The sequence below is a fragment of the Carettochelys insculpta genome, chromosome 15, assembly GCF_033958435.1.
Source record: "Carettochelys insculpta isolate YL-2023 chromosome 15, ASM3395843v1, whole genome shotgun sequence".
Classification (NCBI taxonomy): domain Eukaryota; kingdom Metazoa; phylum Chordata; order Testudines; family Carettochelyidae; genus Carettochelys; species Carettochelys insculpta.
Window position 1 is genome coordinate 19,850,959 of NC_134151.1, and position 12,920 is coordinate 19,863,878.

General features: G+C 39.3%; 1 protein-coding gene across 1 annotated transcript in view; it reads left to right on the forward strand.

Moving 5' to 3' along the window:
- LARS1 (leucyl-tRNA synthetase 1) overlaps positions 1-12,435 on the forward strand; it is a 57,403-nt gene extending 44,968 nt beyond the window's left edge. The window contains exons 28-32 of the mRNA XM_075009489.1: positions 1,395-1,505; positions 4,631-4,735; positions 6,207-6,302; positions 8,022-8,154; positions 10,991-12,435. Coding sequence (XP_074865590.1) covers positions 1,395-1,505; positions 4,631-4,735; positions 6,207-6,302; positions 8,022-8,154; positions 10,991-11,196 — 651 coding nt within the window. The 3' untranslated portion in view covers positions 11,197-12,435. The remainder of the gene's footprint in view (positions 1-1,394; positions 1,506-4,630; positions 4,736-6,206; positions 6,303-8,021; positions 8,155-10,990) is intronic.
- The last annotated feature ends 485 nt before the right edge of the window (positions 12,436-12,920 follow it).

Below are 12,920 nucleotides of genomic sequence, written 5' to 3' on the forward strand. Positions count from 1 at the left end.
GCCGTTTTTCTGTCCACAAAATAAAAGTTAATTTAGTTAACATGGCAATGAGTTACTTGAATGTAAGGAGAAATAATTGTAACATGTTTTATTATGCTTTTATAACTCTTAATTGGATTCCAGTGTTCAGTAAAAATGGCTTTTGGCATGTAATTGAGTCCGCAATATTACCTCATTATTTTTGACATCTTTAAAATAAAGAACAGCCAGCATTCCATTACTTTTAGTCTTTTTCACATGTATAGATCAGTAAAACATTTCTCTCCCCCAATAATGTTTCTAAATAAATACTGGCTATTGTCACTCATTCTGCCTTATTGTAAGAGGAGACTTAGAAGCATCAGTCCTGCTTCTCGGTGGATACAGTATTCAGCATCTTTTCAGGAAATTTTCTGAAATGCAGTCAGTTCTTCTATCTTGTAAATAATAAAAGTGCAAGGAAGTCTGGCTTAGAAGCAGCAGAACGTGCCTTGCTGAGCTGCTGGAACTGATCCTGTAATTGTTATGGTGCATGAACAATTGTTCTACTCATCCTTGAGAAGTCAATATCATAATTGATAGATAGTAGAGTTGTGGGTTTCCCTCCCCATCTGTAATACCAGGATTATATTTTACATATTGTGGGAAATAAACAAATGCTGGTATTCTAAGGGTAAACCAAACTGGAATAAATTCTACATTTTCTTTACATCAGGGTCGAAATCTACCATTGAATCCAGAGGTACAATGGTTACTGCTGACAGTAAAAGTTGCGGAGCAAATATTGTAGTGTGGAATTTGAATCTTAAAAATTAGCGACTAAACATTCTACAGCTTCATGTCTGCTTCAAAGAGGGTCTTATTACACAAAATAAAAACATACTGTGGTGAAAATCCAGACATATCTAATATTATGGATTTATGCTTGGTGCCTTATAGTGAACAAAAACATGAAGTAACATTTTCAAAACTGCCTACATCTCATTTTTGAAGTGATTTGACAATGGGACTCAGACTTTGAAGTCACTGAGATGGTCTGAAAATATCTATAGCCCAGCCTTAATGCCTGTGAGGCTGGGACTAGACAGGATGCTTGGAGAGACAAGTGATGGGAGTGAGGAATGTATATCATAAGCATATGGGTTGCCTGGTGGCATACAGTCATTTGTTCTTCAAGCCTTTTTTTTTAAGGTTTACTTTTTCAGAATTGTTCCAAGGGACTTGTAAGATCATTCCCCAAAGGATCTTGGGATCAGGTGCATTTTAAGGTGTGATTGGATACTGTCAGTCAAGGGAAGGTGTTACAGGCATGGGGGGAGTGTGAAAGAAGGTGCAGAAGTAAATGGTAAATCCCGGTGGCATGTGCTAATATTTGCTGTGCAGCATTTAATTTGTTTGTTTTTTCCATGGTGTAGCTCAATGGCGGACAATTGCCAGATAACAAAGTAATTGCCAGTGAACTGAACACCTTGCCAGAGCTGAAGAAATATATGAAGAGGGTTATGCCTTTTGTTGCCTTGATTAAGGTAGGTGTCAGCAAATGGAACCAAGACAAGGGCAAGGTTTCAGTCAGGAATAAGAGAATTATTTGAAATATAGGCAGAGTTTTTGGATGGTTAGAGCACAGGTCTGGGTATTTGGATCCTTCTAATCTATTCATGGCTCTGCCATTTGGGTGGGTCATTTGGCCTGTCGCAGGTCAGTTCATCTGTAAAACAGATGATATATCCCCAAGAAAAAGAATTGTGGCTTTTTGTTGTTTATAAAGCACTTTGAGACCCTTGGATAAAAGGTTCTGTGAGGTACCTTCAGTATGCAGTGGCCGATGTGAAATAAGCACTGGTGGCACTCTGTAGCTTGTAACTAATACAAATTTGTATAATTTGTGACACAATGTTCAAGTGTATCTCTCCTGCATACATCAAATGCATCATTTCTTCTGAGAACACAAACAAGATGGGGATTTTCAAAATCATCTTAACAGAATTCTTAATATAATTTAGATGTTTGGCATAGATCTAGCATTAGTTATTGGTTGCTGAGTTTTTAAGAATACAACAGGGCATTTGTGAGCTGGATTATTAGTCACTGTGTGTTACCAACTCTCACAATTTTATCATGAGTCTCAAAAGACTTGGGGATTTTCTCAAGGTCCCAGGTGTTTGTCATGCAGTCTTCATGACAGTCAGAAGTTACCATAAGTTTCCATCCCTCATGGTGGCACAGAAAAGCCTAAATATAAGGACTGTGAATGGTCAAAAATCAGAATCCAACATTGGGATCATCCACATCATTTTCTCCCAATCCCACATTTATTATTATGTCGTGATTTTTAAGTCAGTTTCATGATTTTGGGGACCTGACTCATGATTTTTGAAAGTTTGAGTTTAGAATGCTGCTCATGAAGAGAGGAAGCTAAGTAATGGGCTTGTCAAAATGTTACTTTTTTACCTAGACTAGAAATTAACTTGATTTTTTAAACACATGTAAGCAACAAATTCTCTTAATAGATGAATGAGTTTTACTGCAGTATACAAATGCCGGCTCATTCTCCTCTTGTGTGCCAGCACTGGTCTGATTACTCCCTTATGCTGAAGAACACAATGTTCGAAAAAATAGAATGGATAAGACCAGCTATAACATTCCCTGCTTGACTATTCTTATGGGCTAATATCTTCTTCATTAAAACGTGCCAAGGGATATGATGTCCTTTTAAGGTTAAGCTAGCTTAATTCCTTTATCCCGTGAATAAAACATGCCATATGACTGTTAGTTAGTTTATAAGGTGCCACAGGACTTCTTGTATGGGGTGTGTTTCCTATAGTGAAACAAGCCTATATTTAAAGATCCTATATGATGCCAGGATGCTGGCACTAACTAGATAGCTTGCTTTCCTCATGATCCTTGGTCATACTCACCACTTCACCTCCCTATGCATAAGACTTACCAAACAGTCTCAGCATGTATGTTTTGAAGCAACAATCGATAGTAGTTGCATAATGAGGTCTAGAAACATCCAGCCTAGATTTTTATTCCCTAGGCCAGTGGTTCTCAACCAGTGGTAAATGCATACAGACATCGTCCGGGGTGCGTCAAGTCATCTAGCTATTTGCCTAGTTTTACAATAGGCTGCAATAAATGCACTAGTGAAATCAGCGCAGCAGACTAAAATTTTATACAGAAAGTGGATTATTTATACTGCTGTATATACTTATACAATGAAATATGAGTACAATATCTATCTTCCAGTTCATTTTTCATAAATATATGGTAAAAATGGGAAAATAAGCAACTTTTCAATAGTAGTGTGCTGTGACACTTGTATTTCTATGTCTTATTTTGTAAGGAAGTAGCTTTAAGACTAGGTCCACACTGGCTGTGGAAGATTGAACACTTATATTCGGTCTTCTGAGACACCATTTTGCACATTCACGAAGCAGTGCGTTCCGGGCTCAGTGTTGACACAGACCTTCTTGTGAGCTGCAAGGATTAAGGAATGGTGGCAGGAGGAACGCTCCTGTTGACATTCTGTAGTGAAGACAGCGACCAATGTCGACGACTGCAAAATCGATTTTAGGTACACAGTTGGTGTACCTAAAATTGCGTAGCAGCCATCAACATTCCCGTTAAGCGTACACTTTGCCTAGGTGAGGTAAAACTTGGGAGTTAGCAGGACAGATCTGATTCATGACACGGGTAAAATAGTCTGCAAAGATTGAGAACCTCTGGGCCAGCAAGCTGTGCTGAGAAGCAGACTACTCAGCAACTTCAGTATGCAAAAGATGTGTTTTGTTATTCTTTCATTAGAGACATTTTCTAATTTACAAAGTGAACCAAGTCATTGATGACTTAAGCTTCTTGCCTATTAAAAAATCATGTATAAAACCCAGTTATCAATAAATCAGGAAGCCACTGCTGTCTGAAATCTGATTGTGTGGTAACACAGCTCAGTTTATGAAAGCAGGAGAGGGGCTGGAGTCTTAGCTCTGAAAGAAAAGTTCTGTTCTTATTAGAAATTTCATAAACAGGAGATGACATTCTGGCACTTTTTGAAGTCAGTGGAAAAAACCCCATTGGTTTCAGCATGGCCTTAATTTCATCTGTTTGCACTAAATTAAATATTGGAGTTTTGAGTTAACTGTACTTTAATATACAAATTAATTTATTTCCATGAAGAACTTATTGTACAAGTACTTTGGACAGGTCCAGTTTCTGCCTGCCTGTTCTGATTCAAACTAGGTTCTCAGACTGACTGGACTTCCTGCTATGAAGCTTATTGAGAGAGTTCTACAGTTTGCACATTGTAAAGAGAGTGAAATGTTCACAGCGGTTTCTCTACACTTTTAGAATTCTGTGTTAAAATGCAGTGTCACTTTTACAAGCACATTCAGCTGTACGAATGTTGGCTCTGAGGTTCTCTTCCCCTTCTGCCAGTGTCAGTATTCACTGCAGAAACAGCCAGCCATTTCACTGTCATTTGTAACTACTGTACTATAGTGTGTGGCAAAATTGGTGCTAGGAAACAGTTCTAACAATGAACAGACTGGTCTACTCAGGACTGATGCATTTAGAGTGCATTGCTTCGCAGTGTCATCTTAATTTACAGCCTTGGAGAATTTTAATGCAAATTTCTGTTATTTTGATTTGACAGGAAAATCTGGAGAAAAAGGGCCCGCGTGTTCTTGATCTGGAGCTGGAATTTGATGAACGGGCTGTGCTCATGGAGAATATAGTCTATTTGACAAATTCCCTGGAGGTTAGTCTTTATTTGGAGGCATATTTTCATTTGATTTTTCATTGATGTAGCTGGAGGTCCAGCACTTGTTGCGATTTCAACCCTACCTAAATAGCAATAGCTCAGTGTTTGAGCATTGGCCTGCTAAACCCAGGATTGTGAGTTCAATCCTTGAGGAGGCCATTTAGGGATCTGAAGCAAATAAATTAAACAAAAAAAAAAATCTTTCAGGGATGTAGCTTGGTCCTGTCAAGAGGGTGGGGGACTGAACATGATGACCTTTTGAAGTCCCTTCCAGTTCTATAAGATGTGTATTTCCATATATCATATATTAATTTCTAACTTTGGGCTCCGCTGAAAAGTGTCATGGTCTCAGCAACACTCATGCACACTAACACAACTCTCCCCCCGAGAGTATGCTTTAATTGAGAAAGTCTTATCATGAGCACACCTGATAATCCCAAGGATAACCTGGCTGTGAAGGCCCAGTTCTCTATGGCATTATGACATAAAGTTCCTGGCATAAGCCTCTTCACTGGGGGTTGGTGGAAGGCATCAGATAATATTCTGGCTTCCTCAAAAATGAGGTAATCAGCATCTCAGATGTTCCATTCTAAGACAATACCAGTGGGTGTGGTCAGAATTCTTATGCTGTTACACCTTTTGATATAGCCCTGGCATCTATACGTTGTCTCCTAAAAGGAATAATCTCCATGTCATGGCATTTAGAGCTAGAACTTGGTGCATGCTGCTTTTCCAGTGCATATTGATGCTAATTTGAGTGTGATTATGCTCTTTCATGTGATGGCCAGACTTCAGCTCTAAGGACAGGGCTATAATCAGGGGAAAGCCTGGAGACAGTTACAGGAAATCTCTTTATTTCAGGATTTCTGATCTCATGGTATTTAGATTGAGAGCAACTGAATACCTCCCTTTATAGTATGTAATGTATACAATCAGTGATCCTAAATACATTTTGAATTCAATTCTCTGAGCAAAGCACCTTGCTTACAAATTGTTTGCTGCTCCTATTGTTCCTTGTTTGCCTTTTGTCAAGGGGATTGCCTTCCTCTATACCAGTGGTCGTGCCAAGAATAGCATGTGAGCTGATTTTCATCAGCCTGCGAGGCGGGAACTCAGCCTCACCCTTCCTCTCCCATGCGGCCATGGGGGCATTGCTCAAAGCCATGCTGTCTGTGGATTAACAAAAGACCCGGTAATGCTACAAGCCACCACCTAAACAGTAGAGCTCTGCATCTTTATTTATTAATGAAGCTATTGTAATTAGGATAATTAGTGACTTTAAAAAAAGTATCACTGGCACTCAAATCATACACGGAGGTCAAAAGGTCAACTTTTGGCACTCTGCTTTGGAAAGGTTGATGACCCCAGTTCGTTATTACAAAAACAGTTCTGTTTCAGTGGCCTGGTACCTCCCATTAATTCAGAGGGATGATAGTACTTTTATTTTTTCTTTCCCAATGCACCAAAGCTGGATCATATTGAAGTGAAATTTGCTTCTGAAGCAGACGACAAAATAAAAGAAGAATGCTGTCCTGGAAAACCTTTTTCTGTGTTCAGAATGGAAGTAAGTTTATAAATCGAGAGGCATTGCGCATATAGGGTACATCACTAACTGATTTTAAAAAAATAAAATGACTTTCAATTTGAGATGTGTTCCTCTCAGAAAATATGCACACAGGAAGAAGGCTAGGTGACTCACTGTACTGGTGACTGGATATGCTGGCTCATGTTACGCTTAAAATTTTTAGTGACTAAATTGTCATATTCTTGCTATCCAGGATCTTGTGATATATGAATGTGTTCTCAGTCCAGTTCCCAGTGGATATATTTGCACATCAGAAACATCCATCCTCCTGCTTGCACCTTGGTGGGTGTTTCTGCTGGAGAAGCCTCAGAATGGATGTGTGTGGAGACTAAACTACCTTTTTGTGTTTATAAGTGGGCCCTTTTTTTAAGGGCCTAGGCATCTTGTCAGGGTAAATTTGGGGTTTGAAGTTGTGTGATCAGTAGACCTCTCCTTCTGTTATTCCAACACCTCTCATAAATGCTGAATTAACTTAAAGAAGTGGTGCTGGCTTTGTTTTTATATGTAGAATTTCACATGACTGTATCTTAAGTTTACTTTTTAGTACAGGTTGAAACTCTTTTGTCTGGCACCCTCGAGATCGGACCAGTGCCAAATGAGAGATTTGCCAGACCATAGGAGGTCGATATTGTTTAGAAGTATTACCAATACTTCTCCTGCTTACTGGGCTATTAGAAGACATTCAGTGGTAAATTTACAGCTAAATAGCAGCACAGAACACTGAGAGCCAGGCCTGGTGGGTAGAAACAAACTTTATGGGACCAAGGGAAACCTGGCCATGCCCATGATAAGGGCCAGGTTTCTGTTTCTTTCTGTTTGAACTTTCATGGCTTTTCGTGGTGGTTGTCTGGCTAACTAAAATCATGCCGGATGTTACCATATGAGTGGGTTCCAGATTAGAGAGGTTCAACCTGTAGAATCTCCCTACCTTACTCTAACTGGGAGATTTATTGCATGTGATTGAATTTGGAGAATCCCCTCACACAGAGGCACCTGAATTACACATTACAGAGGGATGGATGGTCTTGCAGCTAAAGCATAGGGCTGAGACTTGGGAGTACAGAGCCCTGGGTACTATTCCTTGGTCTGCCATGGACCCTGTGTGAGTTTGAACAAATCTCAGTTCACCCCTCTGTCTGTAAATAGAGTTATTACTCATCCTACCTTCAGAGTCTGGAAGGGAGTTTGAGCTTCACAAGCAAAGTGCTATTCTTTATTATCTGATGCATCTCAAAGTGCATTGTGATGTTGATTACAAATTAGCAGATAACTGCAATAATGTGCTACTGTACTGCCTTGCATTTTGTGAAAACAACAAAGGCGTGTAAATTCAGACCTCATTACACGTCTCTGTAGTGAAATCCTTTGAGAAGTAGAGTGAGTTATAAGGTATGTAGTTCAGTGAAGTACACTAATGCTATCTTATAAATCTTTTAAGTAGTTATAATTAATGTGGCTTCTTGGTTATCTTAAATGCAAAACAGTTGAGTGTATTGAATGTTGGGTGTAAAAAAGCAATCAGCTATAGTATTTTTTTTAAGCCTGTGATGATGCTTACATCCATCTTCTGATGTTCAGTATTCCCAAATGAAAAGTTGTTGTGTGCTGGATATCTGTTTCCTTGCCAATTGCATGCTTCCACTACGATTCTACCCACAAGAAGCATAGTTCTGTTAAAATTGTTCTACTTTCTTACAGCCCAGTGTGTCTCTATACTTGGTGAACCCCCAACCATCCAATGGGCACTTCTCTACGAAAATTGAGGTCAGGCAAGGAGATGGTAGAGATGCAATAATCAGGCGTTTAATGAAGGTGGACAGAGGAATCAAAGGTAAATCCTTCTTTGGAAGTCTAGTAATCACATTTCAACTCTGCACTCTCAGGACAATTGTGCAGTTTCTAGAATTCCCTGAAGACACTGGGAAACAGAGGAGGCAGCTTGGCATGTCTTCCTTGTCATCAGGAATCTCTTTATGAACTTTGGCCTGCTGTAATAATTGTATAGTAAGATGCAAAGAGCTCTGTACTCAGTGAATGACCCCAGAATAAAGCACGGTGCATGCTCCTTTTGACAAGTAAACTTAACAGAAGTGAAGCGTTATTGGTAGAATGTGCCTCTGATATGAACCCTTATTAATCACTGTCTTCCCTCCTTGGTTAGTCCTTTACTCTCTGCCAAAAGAGGCACCTCTCTGTCAGTGATCTGCACAGTGGATATGTCCTTGTGTCACGAATCCCCAAGAGCATGGCTTAATGGTCCAATAGTAGGCTATCTGGAGCTTCTTGCAGGAGGATGAGGGCCTCCTAGGTTAGATTACTGACTAAAGTTGCCAGGTTGCAAATTATTTTCAGTTTAGATGTTTAAAATGAATTCATTGCATATTGGTGCCTGACTTTCCAAATACTCTTTACACCCCATATCTTACCAATACCCATTCTACAGACAGTCTTTAGGGTGGCAGTTCTTTGGTACCACACATCTGAAATCTCTGTTAAGATAGTTGACGTACAGGCCAAACAATGCCAACTCCAGTAACATGATTTATAATGAGAACACTTAGCTTCTAAGAATCTAGATAGAAGCCATTAGTTCATTTCAAATAGGGACCCCTAAAAAGTTGCCTAGTGATCTGTCAGTTGCTATTGATCTCTGCTAGATTGGAACTTGTATTGGCATACTGAGCCTTTCACATTTAGGTCACAAGTCTCCTAAGCTGTTCATTACTTCATTCACTAAATGCCTTAAGTTTTAAATTTCAAACTCTATAGTGTTAAAAGAAATTAAGGATAAGTAACAAGAGAATCTTTCTGAGAGCATTTAGAGTTCATGGACAATAATGAACTGCAGTGTGGTGGCATTAAAGCAAATGTATTTTGTCACCTAGGAGCCAGATTCTTCATATAAATGGCTATAAATTCTGTTCCACCCTCCTTAGAATGTCTTAAGAGGTAGCTGTGTCATGTAAACAGCAGCAGCTAAAATGCAGGTACTGCAACCATCCTGTTGCAACTGAGGGTGGCTTTCATCAATGAAAGCTGGGTCATGGTAAAGTTAACATACATGTTAAACAAAACCAGAAGGCCCACAGATTCTGTGAAAATCTGAATCTGTCCATCTTGAACTCCCATTGTATTTTACTCGTGGGATTTCCAATACAGAGAAATTATCGCCGAAGTAACTTACACAGATTTTCTCTTGGCAACTTCCATCGTTGCTGCTGATGTTCCTCTGATTCAGTGTCCATTTTTACTACTTTGTCTAGCCATATAGTCTTGTTTCCTGTTTGACTTGTGCCTTATGTTGCAATATGGCACCCCCATAGTAAGTGCCAGAATGGCAGCCTGTGTAAGTGACAAGGAAGAGAGGAAACTCTCTGGTCTTCTACCAGCTCTGCTAATGACTCGCTATATGGCCTTGAGCAAATTCCTTAGCACTTTTGAGGTACAGAGAGGCTATCTGTACAATGGGGATAATGGCTGTTTGCCACTGGTACCATAAGGATTGATTTAATTAATATTTACAGGGCTTTGACAATATAAAATGCTTTGTAAATAGTATAATTTCAGTGGACATTTGGGAGACATTTTTAGAGGTTACATTTGCCTTTTTATTTTCAGTTAAAACAAGTTTTTTGTCTTTTTTTCCCCCCCCCCCCAGCTTACATTGATAAAGTGATTTTGTTTAGCAGTTTCTAGCTTCTTCCTCATTCACTTCCTAAAGGATGCCTTATTGGAGAATATAGTGGCCATGATGCATGTTGTTGCCAAATTGTTACATTTCAGGCTAGTGTGTTGAGGGAAAACAGTTTTCTTAAAGGGACAGCAGCTTTTTTTTTGCATAGAGAATTTTGCTAGTTCCAGAGCCAGACAAAGAAACTAAAAGCAGTGCAAACTGGCAACCAGAAATGAAGGGAAAACTGGAATTACAAGCCTGTAACACCATGGATACTTCTGTTTCCATGTGGTTTTAACAGCTTGCATTTGTAGTAAAGCTTATCTCAGGAATAAACACAATTTTATATTGATGCACTGGGAAACCGTACTTTTTAAAAAATGCTCTAAAGAAGGAAGATGTGGCAAAGTGGAAACAGAAAGGAAAATACATTTTGGACTCATACACACCATTAACTAGAGTTCTTCAGACTAGCCGTGTTGAAAGGAATGGGAATAATTGACAGTAAATCAATGATTCTTCCAAATTGTTGTTTCTGGGCCATATCACTGTTAAGCAGGCACCTGAGGAGGTTTCTGTCTGATGAAGGGTATTGGTGTGAGAGAGATTTATTTGCCAGTTAAATTCTGGGTTCATTAGTAAAGCTCTTGAGATGTGAAGTGTTGGTAGTCTGCAATAGCAGCTGAAAAAGCTGGTAGCGTCATTCAGTTCTGAGCTGTGGGCATCAGGACTTCTGGATTCTGTTCACAGTTCTGCTAGCAGCTTGCTTTGTGACCAGGTTTTATAAATGTTTTCCCCTTTGGCAAAATGGTCATAATACTTACTGCATACAGCTGTGGAAGATTAACTGGCATTGTAAGGTGCACTGTGTATTTTGAAGAAAGGTGTCTCAGAAGATCCCATTATTAAAGACATCCAGTCTGGTTAGTTTGTTTGAAACACAAACTTTTGTATAGACACCTGTGACCAAAGACTTGTTAACTCTTTTTTGTAGAGCTCTCCAAAGTAAAACTAATGCGATTTGATGATCCTGTGCTGGGCCCCCGACGTGTTCCGGTGCTCGGAAAAGAAGATGCAGAGAAAACTCCCATATTAGAGCAAGCTGTGTTCCACATTGACCTGGCTGAGAAACGGGTTCGCATCACTGAGAATGGGCTGACAGCAGATATCGGCAACACAATTGTCTATCTAGTTCATTAAATTGTAGACTATACCAGTTTGACTCTGGGTTAATATAACCTTTTAAAACTCCCGAGTGGCTTTGAAAACATCTGTAATGGACCAAGATAACTGTCATTTCTTAAAAGAAATCTAACTTTTTAGGCCCCCAAAATCTTTTAAACATGCATATAATAAACAGTTTCTTCCTTCCTCTTGGCTCTTCTTGAAAGAAATAATTTTTCAAAATGCTGAGACAGCAAATTCACCTTTTTCAAGAGGTGGTAGCTTTTTTTTGTACTAGACAAAGCTTTATATGGTATTTATATGATATTAGTCTGATCAGCTAGGTTTTGATTTCCTTATGGAGAAGACGATCAGGTTTCTTATGGATAGAAAGTGTAAAAAATTACACTTACTTACATTGTCTCACTTTTTCAAAGTCTATGGTGGGATTTAAACATAACCCATGGATTTTTATATGGTGGCTGAGAAGGAATTTTAGTGCAGATCCCTCAAAAAAAGCATATATGGAGGTTTTCCATAGTGACTATAAAATATAATAGGCAAATAAAGATATTAAATATTGAGATGTACCTCAAGCAAGGTGCTGCTAGCTAAGGCCTTGGACTTTGCTATGTTTGTAAAATTGTTTGTAGAACTGTTTTTAAGCAGAGAGATGAAGTATCCTTTTTCCTAAACACTTTGTGTTTGAACTTCCATGGCTTTCAGTGCTTTCAGGATTGCTGAATTTTTTTTTTTTTGTTAAAATGAGTTGTTCTAACATAGCTCTCTAACAGTGTTATATAAAGTGTGTTCAGCTCATGTAGTGAGAAGGCTTGAAGATCAACACAATTTGTTTCAGAAATCTTATACATAAAAAGTTTGCCTGTGCCGATTTTATATTTAAAGGTCACTGATCTCAGGCAGAAATGGGATAGTTTGTCCTGTACAATCTTTGAGTTTCACAACTTCTGATACTGCCCTTTGCTGGGCAAGTTAACAAGGGAAGATCAAATTTATAATGGGTGGGAAAAAAGGGGAATAGTGCACTAGTAGAAGACAATCATAATGAGTTAGATATTGGTGTGTCTTTTTCTGGTCTCCCCTTTCATGTTCCCAATTTGTGACGTATATTTTAATGTCTGAAATGTGCCCTCTCATCATGGCAGTGTGCATATACAAGTGTAATTAGACATATGTGATATGTCTTTATTCAGAGAACTAAAGCAATGTACCAATAAATCTTCACCAATGTAAACAAATATTTCTTTGCCCCTAATCCTTCCACAGCCCCATAGTTGAGGGCTACCCATTGGGCATACCTTAGCTTGAGTTCCCCCCTTGAATTCTGCTATCTCTGTGGAATTTGAGAAGATTGGCTCTACTTCATCTACCCTAAGTTTTATACGACAAAGCTTTGGATTGTAACTGGCAGGAGCTAGTACTACTGTTTGAGAACAGATGCTACTACTTCCCTCTGCCCATCCCTAGCTGATATAGCAGCAGGGAGTAACAAATATCTGCTGACACAGGTGAATGCTATAGATCTCCTCTTTACAAATCACTTCTACTCATAGGCACTGAGTTCTTCCACAGCCCGGGGGTGCTCATCTCACTTCTCCTGCTTCCACTCCATCCCTTCCTCCAAGCCTCTGGCCTCTTGCCCCACCTCTTCGCTGCCTCCTCTCACAAGTGTACTGTGTACCCATTCCTCTCTTTTCCTTCTGGAGCCTCCTGAACACCACCTGTTTTGTGTCAGGGAA